A 16409-nucleotide genomic window follows, 5' to 3' on the forward strand; every position below is an offset into this window, starting at 1 on the left:
GTATTTTTTTTAAACTACTACTACTGTTATACAAAACTTTAAAATTCATGAAGGTGGTGTGCACAGCCTACTGTAATACGCATCTAAACCAACTTTGTTAGAGGTATTCAGAAGGGCCAAGTCAGTGGTATATAGAGGGCATTTAAAAAGCAATCAATGCCAATCAATATTTACTATTTAGTAGCATATAGAAGAAAAATAAACTTAAGAACAGGAAAGAGTGAAATTGCCCATTATATTATTGGACGATACATTTTTCTGTGAGTACTTTTGTAGTGCATGAATTGGAATTTGATACTGAAAAATGGTGGCTAGGTGCATACTTAGTTACAATATGAAAATGTCAGGGGTTTTCATGCTGAAGGATTTAAAAAACTAATATAGACTTTGGGCCTAATTCTTATTTATGCTAAGGGCGCATAATTCTTACACACACTCTAAGGCCCCTTTTAAATGTCAGAATAGTGTAAAGTGGCTTTAGTGTAAATGAGAATCAGACCCCTTATGTCGGCAGTTGACTGAATTGAGTTGTACGTATTGGTCAGCAAAATCACTTTGCCAATTTTTTGGTCAAAATTTCATCTAACGGTGGTGTAAATCTTAAGAAGTTACTGGAGTTACTTCAGATTTACAAAGGTGCAGTTGAGATCAGAATTCAAAAGACCTCATTCCAGCCTTTACATTTACATCTCTGATTATTTTGGACATGGTTTTTTCGTGCCTGTATTTTTGTTCACGAATCAATACACAAAAACCTTCTCTTGTTTTTGCTTGCAAATCAGGTAGTTAAATGCCTGAATACATGATGTGCATATTTAAATACAAGTTGCTCCTATTCATATGAGACTTTTTGTACATGCAAAAAGATAGACTTGAAAAATGTTTATTCAATATTGTGAGCATATCCAAGCCTGATCCTGCAAATTCTTACTCGTGATAGAAGTTGTCATCAATGTGAATATATAGTTTCATTAACTTCACTTTCCCAAAATTGGCCACTTATGAAAATTTTTCCTGAAATATTTTTGCAAAAGTATGCAGCTAGTTAACTTAGGGGATGTGAACAGTTGTGGGCACAAGGAAAATTATTTAGTCATCCAACTAAACTTTGTGGGTACAAATGTGTTAGACATCTACATTTTTTACTTTACACTCAGGAAATTAGACCGTTTGAGGCCCCTATAAAAATCTTGTCATAAACACTCAATATTAAGTTCTGCAAAATCTGCCTACACTCCATTTCTTCCTTTGTGCCTGGTAATTTATCTCATGTAATTATTCCTGTTCGCTTGGAGAACTTCTAAAATTATTCATATTTAAGGAAGTGACATGTTTTAAAAATATCCATATCTGGATTGATTTTCCTGAGAAATGAAGTATATTTCTGGTAATAAGAGAAAGTGAAAGTACCATGCTTTAAATCTACTGGGGAGCCTTAATGTACTGTACAGAAGCCATAGTGAATTTCTGTACCTGTGGGTGTCAGTGTTCTGCCAATCGATTCTGTGACAGTAGGTGTTCTTACAGTACAATAACCCCATTTTAAATATTTTTGGCTTATGTCTAGAAATTACTTTTTTTATCTGACAAATTGTATCTGATTTATTTTCATATTGTTGTGATGTCATCTTCGTGCTTTCCATTAAGGAAACATAGTGTTTTGCTAGTCATTTGTGTAGTCCATGATTGCGACTGTCTTTAACTATTTTAGCTCAAGCCTGGTCTACACTAAAATTTAGGTGAACCCAGCTTTGCTGCTCAAGGGTGTGAAAAATCCACATCCCAGAGCAGCAGTGCCTCTCTGGGAAGTGGACTACCTATGCCAGCGGGAGAACTCCTCCCATCAGCGTAGGTAGTGTCTACAGTGAAGCGCTACAGGGATACTGCTGCAGCTGTGCCGCTGAAGTGTTTCAAGTATAGAGAAGTCCTCAGTCTGAACATTGCTTGCAGGAGGGCAGGCTGCCCAGAACATCAGTGATCTTACTTATTACTTTGTGTTATAAATAATCTTGTTTTTTCCTGCAACAAATAAATCTTTGGGCCTCCCTTCCAAAAAACAAACAAAAAACCCACCACATTTGTGGTTACAATATAATAAAAATAAACCTTTTGGCATGACTGCAGCTGACATTTATCAGCCTATTTGTGGGTGCTCTTTCTCTCTCTGTATAATACAGAACATAATTTGTCACTTTGTAAATATATTCCAGCCTAAATCCCTGCCAGCCTCTGTTAGTGTTTGAAGGATTAATGCACTGCACAGTGCATGTCTGTACTTTCAGGCCACAACATAGCTTATGATTATGAATCTTGAGAGAGCAGGGAAAAGGGGTGTCTTTTCTTTCGTAGGTGCTTAAACATTTACTGTCTTTTTGGCCATTTAATAGTTTTCTTGTCTTTACTTTTCATCTATACAGGTGGTACTCACCATTTCTATAGTCGTAAAGTCTGTATGTTGAAATCAATTGTAAGCAACTTCCATGCTGGTGTGTATATGAAGCTTTATTATGAATGTGTACATATGAAACCCTAGATCTGATTTTGTTTGTTAGACAACATTTTATTACAATAGTAGTTAAACAAGATGATCGCTTATTTTGCTTCTTGTTGAGGTTTTCAAACATTAATTGAGGATGTTTATTTCCCCTAAAATCTTATACCACGTCTTTCCAGTCCAGATGTGGCCAGCAACCAATAGATAGAGGTAATTAAATGTCCTGACTTTGCAAGCTTCTCTCACATCTATTAAGGCTTTAGTTGAGAGTGTCAAATTTATTTAATCTTAGGACCTCAATTTGGATTTGATCAAGATTTCAAAAGTAAACAAAAAGGGCCTGTATTTTCTAGGTCATCCGATGATATCAGATCTTTCAGTGTTGTTTTTTGGAAATATATTCATGCCATCAACTTAGTCTTACAGAATTTGACGAAATTGAAGTATTTGAACAGAACACTAAAGGTTCTGTTAGATTCCCAGGCAAGCTTTACTGTTCTGTAAACAAAATAGATAATTTTATTAGAAAAGGAAGCCACATACAAAACATATTGCCAGGATTCTTTCAGATTCCCTAGGAGAATCTCAAAAGAATCTCTTGGAAAAATATTATCTAGATCTGGGGAATGACGGGGTGAGAAAAACAGTAGATTCTCAAATAAATACCAACAGTTCAAGTGTATTCAGATCTGAATCAATTGTGAATCCTGCTACAAATTTGTCATAGTATTGAAATAAATTGTATCACTGATAGGTCTCAAAATGGGAATCATCATTGAATGGGAGTATTTCAAGAGGAGTCCCTCTGGGATTGGTTCTTGTTTCTATGCTATATAACATTTTTATCAACGATCTGCAAGAAAACACTGATTAAAAAAAAAAAAGTTTGAAGCTGACACAAAAATTGAGGGACTGGTAAATAATAAAGAGGACAGGTCACTGATACATAGCAATCTGGATTTCTTGGTAAATGGGCAAAACCAAACTGTGTTTAAATAAGGCTAAATGTAAATGTTGACATCTGAGAACAAAGAATTTAAGCTATACTTACAGGATGGGGGACTCTGTCCTAGGGACAGTGATTCTGAAAAAAAGATTTGGTGGTCGTGGTGGATAATCAGCTGAACATGAGCTCCCAGTGTGATGCTGTGAGCAAAAGGGCTAATGCAATCTTTGGATGCATAAACAAGGGACTCTTGAGTAGGAGCTTATTTTACCTCTGAATTTGACACTGGTGCAACTGCTGCTGGAATACTTTGTCTAGTTCTGGTGTCCATAATTCAAGATGGATGTTGATAAATTGGAGAGGGTTTAGAGAAGAGCCATGAGAATGTTTGAAGGATTAGAAAACGTGATTTACAGTGATAAACTAAGGGGCTTAATCTATTTATCTTAACAAAGAGAAGGGTAAAGGATGACTTGATTACACTCTCTATAAGTACCTATATGGGAACAAATATATGAAAATGGGCTCTTCAATCTAGCAGAGACAGTTATAACGTGATCCAATGGCTGGAAGTTCAGCCTAGACAAATTCAGACTAGAAACAAGGTGTACATTTTTAACAGTGAGAGAAATTAACCATTGGAACAATTTACCAAGGGTAATGGTGTACTTGTTATCACTGACAATTTTAAAATCCAGATTGATGTTTTGCTAAAAGATATATTCCATTGGAATTGTTTTGGGAAAGTTCTATGACCTGTGTTATAAAAGGAGGTCAGACAAGATTATCACAATGGTCCCTTCTGGCCTGGGAATCTATGAATCTCCTTTTATAAAATCCGTTTTATTTCTTGGGATTAAAATAGATGTGTACTACAGGCAATACAATCACATTCATACAGCACAAGTCAAACCTTTTGGAGCCTGCAAATTGCAGTATTCTGAAATTATGGTTTAGTGGGTGTTTTTTCCCTTCCTAGTGGTTGAGGAATTTTTTAAAAAATGGTAGTGCCTTTGCTTATCCTTTTCTTTGAGCATAATTTTAGGATAACTGTGCTACAGTTTGCAGTTGTGCAGAAAGTTTGATTTAATAAAAAGAAACATAGATAGACCATGCTTTCCTTGATCAGGATGGAAAATGTTCACCACCTTCCTCCATCGTTTTTTTTAAAATTTATATACAGTATAGCATCATTTTCAGAAAACTTGACAAGTTATAAAATCATACTACTTTAAGTGCTGTATAATGAAAAGACATAGTTCATGGCAATGGGAGCCGCTTATGATGATTTAGAGAAATGATTGCTTCAGAAACCCAAATTGAGCAGCCAAAGGGAAATTAATTAGTGTATTGTGCACACATGGAAAATATGCCCACAGTTACATAATAAGGTTTAAAACACCAGTGGGCGATTTGCAATAGTAGTCTGCACAACCTGGGAACTTAGTGCCGGCTGCAGCACAAAGATTGATGAAATGTGCATGCAGGTTGCAGTCACCTTCTAAGCAAAGGGTGAGGGCTAAGGTGATCAGCGGTAGGTTTTAATTGCTGGTAAACTCAAACAAGTCAGGAGAGGAAAAGTGAAGACTTGTAGAAAAAACTGTAGACAGACAGAATAACTCAATGCTTTATAACAGTCTAATGGTAAGTATTAAATCCTTCATACCAGACTTTTTGCAAGGCTCTTTCAGGCACCAACATAGGCTGTAGAATACACACAATTCACCAGTTGCCTTCTTTATTGTTTACTTTAAAAGCAAAGGCAGAACCCAATCTTCCCTGTCTTCATTCAGACACTGATTAGCTTCTGATAGATTAACCTGTCACCAGTCACCTAGTTCTGGAATTTCCCCTCCCATATGTAGGGGATTAACCTAGCAATCTGAGACTATCCTTTTCAGTGCCTGGGGAAAAAGCAGAGGCACAGTTTGAGGGACTTCAGTTTTGTGGAGTGGACCCATTCAGCTATAAGGCATAGGTTAGGTTAAAAAGACTGAGAACCAGGGCCGGATTAACCTTTTATTGCCTTGGTGCCAAACATATTACTGGGCCCCCATGGGGGCAATGGGGCATGGTACAGGGGGCTGGGAGAGGTCAGTGCCCAGCACAGTGGCCTGCCCAACTCTGCACTGCCAGCACCCCTGCCAATATGGTTGCCAGGTGTCTGGTTTTCGAACAGAACACCCGGTTGAAAAGGGACTCCAGTCAGCATTGCTAATTGTTCCGCTTCCATGCCCCTCTGGCTCCTAGGTGTAGGGGCAGTCACGGGGGCTCTGCATGCTGTCCCTGCCCCAAGCACTGGCTCTGCAGCTCCCATTGGCCGGTAACCATGGCCAATGGGAGCTGTGGGGGTGGTGCCTGCAGATGGGGGCAGCACCCAGATCCTCCTGGCCACCTAGGGACATGATGCCACTTCCTGGGAGCTGCCTGAGGCATGTGCTGCCTGGAGCCTGCACCCCTGACCCCTCCCAAACCCCTGCCCCAGCCCTGAGCCCCTTACTATACCCCAAATCCCGCCCACAGCCCAAGCCGCTGCCCTGGCCCTGAGCCCCCTTGTGCACTCCAAATCCCTCATCCTCATCCCCACCTCAGTACCCACCCCCCCCTAGCCGGAGCATTCACTCCATCCTGCACCCCAACCCCTTGTCCGAGTCCAGAGCGCCCTCCTGCACCCTGAACTCCTCATTTCTGGCCCCACCCTGGAGCCCATACCTCCAGCCCAGAACCCATACCCCCTTCCACACCTCAACCCCCTGTCTTAGCCCAGGGCCTCTTCCCACACTCTGAACCCCTGGGCCCCAGCCCAGAGCCCCCTCCTGCACCTCAAAACCCTCATTCCTGGTCCAACCCCTATGCCCAGCACCCTGCACACCCTGACCCACGAAGCACCCCCTGCCAACAGATCCCCTCCACTGCCTAATGCCCCCCCCAGCTCCACCACCACAACTGCACAGTGCCCCCACAGACACTCCCCCCCACCCAGCATCCCAACACACACCAACTTCCCCCACCCCTCTCTGGCCAGCATCACCCCCCCATCCCTGTGTCCAGTGCCCCAAAACACAGAAACCTGTCCCACCCCCCACTCCCTCACAGACTCCTGCCCCAGACTCCCCAGAGACCTCCTGTCCCACTGGCTGCACTCACCGGCTCCTCTGGGAGGTGACTGTGTCCACCAGGCTGAGCAGGCAGCCCGGCTGGGGCCAGTCCCGGAGCGGGGATCACTCCAGCCCATTGGGATCAGCACAGTCAGCCAGGCAGGAGTGGGAGTGAGGCCTGCCCAGGCCAGGCTTCCTCGGGGCCTACTTGCCTGACAGGGGCCCAGCCGAGCCTCCCATACTGACACCGTCCCCCCCACTGGCCAAGACCGGCCCAGCCTCTGCACCAGTCCCAGATGGCTCGGCCCTGGGGAGGCAGGCGGGGCCCCATAGGTAGTGGGCAGCAGAGACTGCTTGCAACCATGCTGGGGAGTGGGGCAGACCCCTGGGTTGCGACCCTCCAAGAGGCTGCCTGGCCTGGCTGTGCTCACCAACCCTGCGGCCCGCCTGGTCTGACTCTGCCCACCAGCCCCGCAGCCAGCAGCCCTGCCTAGCCGGCATGGTGGAGCCCGGCTGTTGGGCGGCGAGCCCCCAACAGGTGAGCTGGGAGCCTCTGGTGAGCCACTGTCACAGCAAGGCCTGGACTCTAGACCACCCTGAACGAGGGGCTAAACTCGGCCACATGGATGGGTTAGATGGGTCTATAATGGGCCCCTTTCCAGTGTGGACCTGGAACCATTGGTGCCATTGTAAACCCGGTACTTCTGAGAACCTGGGTCCTGTCAATCATCTCATACCTTCATTACATCCCTGAGAAGAGGTAGGTGAAAGGTACCAGCTAAAAATCCAGACTACATGAGAAGGTAGAGATTCAAGGATGACCAGTAGTCCTAAAAGAAAGCTATGCTAATCATAGCCCTCAGGTCTGTATGCCCTATATAGCACAAACCTTAGCTTTATCAAGTGTGGATAACCTGGCAATCAGTTTCCATTTCAGAGGCTCTCCCTTTGGGAGGAAAATTAGGATTTAATCACCTCAGACAGAAAGGTCCCCAGCTGTGCGTACAAGTGTGTATGTTTGCACTAATATCAGGTTTCAGGAAAGCTCTCTTCAAGCATGAAATCACATTTGACAGGACCAAGGAAAACGAATGCAGGAAGTGCTGACTCTCATGCCCAAAATAAATACATAAATTAAAGTAACAATAAAATACCAATAACCCCAGTATTTTAACATTTCCCAATATTTTACACCTAGAGGAATAGGATTTTACTTCCTGTACTGTGAATCCCTTGAGTTTTGGGATTCAGCATTGGAAAAAGTGTCGTACATATTTTGATATAAAAATCATTCATAATGATATTAGGGTATGGCTCTTAAAAGTCACCTGAAAAGGGAGGGTAGGGGGATATAGAGCAGTGTGCTTTTCTTATGATCTATAAAGAAGCTTGAACTCTTTTTTTATATTTTAAACAAAAATTTTCCTTGGTCATTACTTGGAAATATCTAGAATGCCAAGCCTGGTATTTCATGGTTTTGCTGGAAACCTGGTTGGAGGTCTTAGATGTGGATTATGGGCTTTCTAAGACTTCATTCAAAGGGGCTGTAATATTGAATCATTAACCAAGATAGTTTCTTTCTTAATCATTTAATTACGGATTTGGCATAAATAGATTTTAAGAAAAACAAAAGAAAAAAATAAACAGTCTCAATTTAAATCACTGCCACGCCTAGTTAATCAAGTTGAACTTGCATGGCATATCTGATGTCATAATTCTGTCAGTTCTCCATTTATCCATCAACTCTTTCAGGAAAAAAAAACAGGGAAGACTAGAATTTCTAATGTTAAAAATAAAAGAGGAGGGAGGACGGATCATTCCATTTACAAAACAACCAAAATCCCTTTCAAGGCCTTCATATATCAGAAATAATCAGAAAAGGGAGCAAACAAGTAAATGTAATTGATGTTCCCTTGCAGGTCACCATTAAGGAGTTAACAAAATAATCAAAATGTTTATGAAATTATTTTACATAATATGAACTATTTTTATGTACAAAGTTAAAGTGCAAATAGGAAATGTATTTTATAGAAATTGCTGAGGCAGAAAGGAAAAATGACTATAAAATTATTCCATTCACAATGGCTTCTAATGGACATCAATATGTTATCTCAAATGTAGTGCAAGGACCTATTCTTTAAATATCCTGTATATTTCTTAGGTTATGCTTAAGGCAGTGTGATTCATTTGTCCCATTCAGCTACATGAGAGGTAACTTCATAGCACTCCAAGTATGTGCATGACAATATAAAGCTAGCATTACATAAATATACTTTTGCACCAAGTGCCATATGCTGTGTACATTAGGGACAACAATATTTACAGTCTTAAACCAGAGTGAAAGCCTCTTACTTGTTTTATTCCTCCATCAGTAGTATCTATTGTTGGACACTGTTGACTGTCAAAACTCGTGTCAAATTGTCAGACATGTTTATAGCTTTGTCTGCTTTGTCAAGATGGAAATTTGAATTTATTTAGTCTTTCCTTGTCACATAGAGGTTATATTTGGGGTCTTATAGATTTATCTACTATAAATACTTGATGATAATTTTACAGACCTTTCTTTGGTTTTCTCTTACAAGTCTTTTATTCTTAAACATTGTCTGTTTCTCAGTCCATCTGTGTAGCATGTGATGGGTTTTTGTTTGTTTGCACAGATATATGGGTTGGCCCCTCAGAACTACCTATATCCTGAGGCGGGAGAGGGGTTGTCATCTGGATTTGCCTTTATCAATCTGAAATCATTCTATTTTTCTTTTGTCATCTCCTCAAAAAGTCTGATATTTTTAGTGATGTCCTGCTCACTAAGTTTCCTTGAAAATATGGCTTTTAAATGTATAAAGCAGCAAAGAATCCTGTGGCACCTTATAGACTAACAGACGTTTTGCAGCATGAGCTTTCGTGGGTGAATACCCACTTCTTGCATCCGAAGAAGTGGGTATTCACCCACGAAAGCTCATGCTGCAAAACGTCTGTTAGTCTATAAGGTGCCACAGGATTCTTTGCTGCTTCTACAGAACCAGACTAACACGGCTACCCCTCTGATAAATGTATAAAGTATATAGACAGTACCCACCGAGAATATAATTATATAGTAAACTAGCTGATGACCACTATGTTGACTTTTAAGTATATCTTCAATTTTTTCCAGTACTTACATGAGATATAGAGGCTACAGCATGTTTATTAAGAGGCTTCAACTGTGTATAAAACTAGAGCAGTCAGAAGTAATGGTGTCTGCTGAAGGATTCTTTATCATATGAATTTACCTTTAGTCATCCATTATTTATTTCAGCTATTTGATATGCCATTATAATAAATATTATGACAGAGAAAGCTTTTATGCTTCAACTTATTGTACTGCTCTTCACTTCCTTGCAATCCTTCAGGAAAATGTAACCATGCTTTACCTATATTTAACGTAAATCATCACTTACATTAGAATGAAAAATTCACCATGAAAAAAGGCTCCTTCAATACCAAGACATAAATGCACAATCATGTTTACTGCTAAATACTGTACCAGGCAGTGTTCATTTTTAAACAGTTTTTAAGCTGTAACCCGAATACATTGCATATAGTGAAATTGCTAGCTTTCTGAGTGTTTTCACTCTTTTTAGTTTCCGGCCTGATAAGCATTTTTCTGACTCGAATGTAAAATATTTCCAATTACATTCTGAGCATTTTTAATAGTTCTGCTCTTCATGGCAAGTAGCTTACATGCAAAACTAAATAAAGTGTTATCCAGTGCAATTTCTCTTCAAATCAGCCAAACAACAATCATCTACAAATACTTTAAAAATATTTAAAAACTTATGTATAAAACCTTCTAGCATAAGGTAAGCATCTTTCTTCCTTACTATTGGGATAGAAGAAGGGAAAGAATTTCTATGCATATTTTCAAAATGTTTCTGCATTGTGTATTTTAAAGAAACTATTTGGCTAAGGAAATTTTTAATGGGCCATTGAGCCTTTCCTCGCGTGGCTGTTGACTTAAATATGGCCCAAGATATTACAGGCAAAAAGTTGCTAGCCTCAGTTATCTGTTTGGTGGCCTAACTAAAATACAAATTAGCTGTCTCACTGCACTGCACTGCCTAATTTTGTTGTTGTTTTGTTTTTTTTGTGATGTGATCAGTGGACATCTATCCACCGGAAACTGTATTTAGGGCACCAGATCATTTGGTATAGTCCATTGGACAGCTACCAGAGGGTAATGAACTTGTGATTTAGAGGTGAAAAGCTCTATAAACTATTCCAAATCCAATCTGCTATCCAGTCCCTCTTTAATATTTAATTTAAAATTAAGTAGTGGAGGGAACATTAACGTCATATTTTTATTGACAAATTAAATAAAAATGTTTTCTGCAGCTTTCTTCTCTGCTTTAGTGAATTAATGTTATGATGTCAGCGTGAAGCTCCAGTGTCTCTTGCAATTGTGAAAGTGACAAGTCCTATTTAAGATTTTTACAACATAAAATGAGGAATAATTCAGTACTAAAAATATGTAAAGTGAAATGGTGAAAGACATCAGCATAATAAAATTATTAACATTAGGTCAGAATTTACACGAGGCCATTAACAGTTAGTTCTGATGGTATGTTACATTTATAGTAATGATACCTTTTAGCAAAAATGTTTTATTTTAATACCTGTATAAATACCGCTACACTTGCATGCTACATGTGCATATAGAGAGATAGCAGGAAAACATGATGACACAGGTAATGCTGAGCTACTGTATAATAAGGCTACACAAATCAATGGTTGTTGCTGATATTATTACATTATTAGGACCTGGTAATGTAAGTGTGAGTCTTATTTACAGTTTTTCAATGTTATATTAAATGAGTTTAAGGCTTGCAATACAGCACTTGCCTAGTGCTTCACACCTTGAAGCTACTATACAAACTGTAAGCAATGTTCACAGTACCTCTGGGAGGTAGGTAAGTGTTGGTATCTAAATTTTTACAGGGGAGAAGCTGAGATAGAAAAGTGAAGTAGCTTGCCCGAGGCCACAAAAATGGTACAAGATTCATTTCTTTATCAATCACTGCTTGAAGAAAACCCACACAGTTCCAAGCCATGGGATAATCAGTTGTTTGGCTCTTTGTTTATATCCAAGTGTACTTTTCTGATCTTGTGTGGGTGCATTTGTGGTTGTTTGTTTCCATTTCTCCTGGTACATAACATTGGAAATATTTTGAGATCAATAAAAACAATGTTTTTGTAAATGAACAAAGGCACTTTATGCAGGATAATTGAATACAAACAAAGTGAGGAGAAAATTGAAAGGATGGCACTGAAAGAAGGCTGACCTCTGGTATCACAATCACACCAAGTAACCTATTTCATAGGGCAGCAGTGGTGAGGAGAAGCCAGAAGAAATTGGCAAAGGAAAGGGAGGATGACAGAGGAATATTATTCTAATCACAGTTTGTTTTGATTATACAGTACATTGATGAGAGCTGAGATTTTAATGTGCACACTATTGAGTAAGTGACTTTCAGGAATGTAGTACTAAATTGTTTGAGCTTATTCCATTATCGATCCCTTTGGTAATCCAGGAAAAAGTATTTTCCCCCTTAAACTAAAACCTCCAGACAAGGAGGGTCTTTTTTTAAAAATGCCTCGCTTGTCCTAAATGGAATGCTGCTGTAGTTTACCCTCTCCTGGGGTGTATTTAATTTGATGCCCAGTCTCTTATGATCCTCTGTGCCAACTGCAGAATTACAGCAGGAATAGCAGTAGCCATCTTGGAAAAATGTAAGTCAATTTCTTTGTTTTGTGTCATTTTCACCTTTCACGTGCACTTGAACATGTTTTTTTTCTATGGAGGACATTTTGGGTTAGGATTACTCAAGAAATGTCTCTAAGCTCATGTCTGACAAACTTAAAAAAGCAGCAAAAGAAAAGATAAGTTTAACTTTTTGCAGTACAGGGCTGTTGATTATACTGACAGAGATGGTGGTCTCAGTTCATTGGATGAACTGACAAAGTTCAAGGAATCCATGCTTGTAGCTTGCATTTGCTATCTAAGTATAACAATTGGCCATTAATGTTTTTTAAGATTTTATTCATGCTTTTTAAACTGCCCATTTTACACCTATAGTAAATCCATCCACAAATCTGGCCTAATTACTCCAGTGAATTTCTACTTGTGAAAGTAGAAAGGTACCACATGTTTTTCCTTTGGACTCACAATATTGGAGGCACTTCCTCTTCATTCTTGTAGTCAGTGGCAGAAACTTGAAACTTGACACCAAGAGCGAAAGCATTACCTGAGTAATAGTGTGTGGACTTGAATCACTGTCCCCAAGAGCATAGTAACTAACAGCTTGTGGTTTAGTCTGTTGAACTACTTGATGTTTTTGACCCCTTATTGTCCTTGTGTTTGTAGCATTCTTGTTCTTTTCCCCTTGGAAAAGACTGCAGAATGTTTTAGCTATATAATAATAACAATTAAAAAACAAACAAACTGCTATTAAGTAAACAGCTTAACACTGCAAAGCTGAAGAGGATCTGCAGTTGAGGAATACTGCACTGGGCAAGCCGGGATTGTCTTGCTGGCCTCTTTGAACAAAAGAAAGTATTTTCCCAGGGGGCAAAATTAATTCTAGCTTTTTAGTGATGTGTACCTTGTGGGGGTGGCAAGACTGTTTTGGAGAAAGTTGTTTTTAGCCCTTTCAAAGCACCATGACTTCATGTTTCCTGACGGGAATTCAATCTGCTGAAATTTTAGCTGTATTTATTTCACTGTCAATTTAAGATCAGCTGGAGTAGAAAGAAAGGCGTATGAGTGACATTTCAGTTAATCCCCACCTGCAATATAATTGCAATGGGCACGTTGGATGTCAACAAGGTTGAAGAAAGAGGAAAAGAGAGAAGCATCATTGAGTATGGATTATGAAGATGTTGGAAGCAGCCAAAACTGCTTCTCCCAGCGTTCACAGGTCCCTTTGTTTCTCCAAATATGCCCACTTTATTATTTCTTGACTGCAGTAAAGCCCATCGCTCAGCAGGGCAACCTGCAGGGTTTACACTCTCTTTAAATCCAACCTCAAATACTAGGTTGGATACAGTTTACTACACTGTATTGCCATGTTTGAGGCTTCTTCCTCTGCCCACCCTCCTTCCCCCCACTTTCTTCAACTCATGCTAATAATGTCCATCCTGCACATTACAATTATACTGATTTATAGGAGACTGGTTGGGGATTAAATGAAATGTCACTCAAATTTCTTTCTTCCTGATCCAGCCAACCAAATGAGGGTGGTGGTGGTCTGGGGCGGGGGGAGGGGTGGGACATGGAAAAGTGTCACAGTTCTTTGAAAGCATTTTCAAACCTGGTGAGATAATCATTTTGGGGTTGGAATCAGGAGCTGTGAGAAACAACTGTGATCACTAGAAGTGAGAAGGGCACAGATGTGGGTGGTTATAATGCCCTCAGTGGTAATCTATTTGACTTGTTTGTCACAACTTTGGGGGGGAGTACTTGCAGAAGAATCATGGGTATCAAGGCCTATTATTCCAGACTCTAAGATAGGGCTGGGGGTGAGACTAAAGGCACAACAGTTTCTTTCCAGGGGATGGAACATTGCTGCATTTTGCAGGTACAGTGCACCCTCACATGGTGAACAGGACTTCTTTCATAGGACAGGACTGTGGCTGGAAGGCGTTGCAATCTACTTGTGTCTGGGCAATGGAGTGCCCATAAGCCTTCGAGGTTTACAGTAAAAATAGACTGGAAAGACTCTAGACCACTGGGTAACTGTTGTAGCTTATTTGTTCTGAGGTTTGGAGTCAGAACAGTTCAACAGAACTGTGCACAAAGGCCTTTAAACTGAACATAGTGTTGAGAACCTTATTGAGAGCCATTCAGTGGGTAAGGCTGGCAAGTTCAGGCTAGCCTTTTGTGTTGTTGCCCCCGCCTCCACTGTTTGAAAAGTTGACTTTAGGAGTATGAATAAGGCTACGTTTTAGTCATGGATATTTTTAGTAAAAGTTACGGACAGGTCAAGGGCAATAAACAAAAATTCAGGGCCTTTGACCTGTCCATGAATTTTACTAAAAATATGAGTGAATAAAACTTGGGTGGTGGCTGCCCAGGGGCCCGGCAGGTTCTGGATGAGGATGGCCCAGCTACTTAGGGAGCGGGGTGGCAGTGCGCAGCCTGGGACCGGTGCTTGGGCAGGGGGAGGGGGGCGGGTTGGTGGGGCCAGCAGGCACCCTACCTGGCTCCATACCTCCCCCCCCCCCACCCAGCAGCAGCCGAGTTTGGGTGTGGGAGGAGGCAGGGGGTTGGGGCACAGCATTGGGTGAGGCAGGCTCTGGGTGGCCTTTACCTGAGGGAGCTCCTCGGAAGCGGCAACATCCCCCTTGGTCAGCTGCTAGGTGGAAGCGTGGCCAGTCAGCTCTGCACACTGCGTCCACCTGCAGGCACCACAGCTCCAGCGCCCATTGGCTGCAGTTCCTGGCCAATAAGAGCTGTGAAGCCAGTGCTCTGAGTAGAGGCAGCACGCAGAGCTGCTTGCCTACATCGCCACCTAGCAGCTGATCGAAGAGGATGTCACCGCAGATAAGCGCTGCCCAGAGCCTGCCTCTTCCCGCCCTGTGCCCCACACCCTGCCCCCTCCCACACCCAAGCTTGGCTTTTCGGGGAGGGCGTGGTGGCCCGAGACTGCCCCAGCAGTGGCCGGTGTGCCTGCTGCAGGGGCTGCCTGAGCTGCCCCTGAGCTAGGCGCACCGGCAGCTGCAGATATCACAGAGGTCACAGAAGGTCACGGAATCCATGACGTCCATAACAAACTCTCAGCCTTAAGTGTGAGCAGTTTCCTCTAAAGATGCAGTGACCAACTAACCTTCTATAAAATTCTGTCCTTGCTCCTTTCTGTAATATCTTTTATATCAACTGCTGTGGATGTTATAGACAGCTTTAGGACTATTTTATGCAAGGTTGAATTAAAGTACGAATGTTTTAAAGTATTTTGTGTGATATGTAATGTGTGTTTTTCCTATAATGGTATATTAAATGTATGCATCTCTTTTTAAACAATAATTATTTGTTTACTTTTTATTTTTATTTCATGATTTGCATCCTCACAATTTTCAGCTAGATGAGAGAAAGAAGAGGTCACGTTAACCTTAAAACTGGCTGCTGTCAGTTTATTGGGCTATATAAAGTTGTATACCGTACAGTGTATTTGTTTAGCAGAACCGCAAACTTAGAATACTGCACTTGGCATTGAATGCTACACTCATCCATTCATTTTCATGATTTATATTCACTGTGGGCTTCTAATGTTAAACAAGGGAATTCAGACATGTTCCATAACACATTTACTGTAACATGATACCATGAACTAAACTTGCTGTTATTTATCTTTTTTCTTTTCTTTCTTTTTCTTTTTTAATTTTCTCTTGTTGCAGCATAAAGCCAAGGTAGAAGCTATGACCTTAGACCTTGCTTCTCTTCACAGTGTGCAGCACTTTGCTGAAGCATTCAAATCCAAGAATGTGTAAGTAGTCAGGCAGAAGATTGTATATCATAACTTCTTGTTATTTTAATGTCTTTATCAGCTGAGCACAATTGGTAGAATTCATCACAGTTGGATTGACTTAGAAACTACAATAGGTGAATTCAGCTTTTTCACAGGAACCAAATGGTCTTTTTCCGATGTGCATATTTTTACATCAGTTAAAGAGTATTTATTTTTACACAGAGTGAAAATTAATTACAGATCTCTGACAATTCAGTGTATAATTCCAACGTTAATGGGGCATTGATATCTTTGTGACTGTTGAATACGGCCAAAGCTAAAATATATCCAAAACGGCTTAGGCAACTTTGGTCAGGTTTTCAGTGGTTTGG

At 40.7% G+C, this 16409-nt stretch overlaps 1 protein-coding gene across 3 annotated transcripts in view; it reads left to right on the forward strand.

Moving 5' to 3' along the window:
• Positions 1–16409, forward strand: part of WWOX (WW domain containing oxidoreductase) — a 647484-nt gene that overhangs the window by 149372 nt on the left and 481703 nt on the right. For all 3 annotated transcript variants that reach the window (XM_044986919.1, XM_044986920.1, XM_044986918.1), the window contains exon 6: positions 15968–16056. In XM_044986919.1, the coding sequence (XP_044842854.1) occupies positions 15968–16056 (89 nt within the window). The remainder of the gene's footprint in view (positions 1–15967; positions 16057–16409) is intronic.

The sequence above is a fragment of the Mauremys mutica genome, chromosome 14, assembly GCF_020497125.1.
Source record: "Mauremys mutica isolate MM-2020 ecotype Southern chromosome 14, ASM2049712v1, whole genome shotgun sequence".
Taxonomy (NCBI): Eukaryota; Metazoa; Chordata; order Testudines; family Geoemydidae; genus Mauremys; species Mauremys mutica.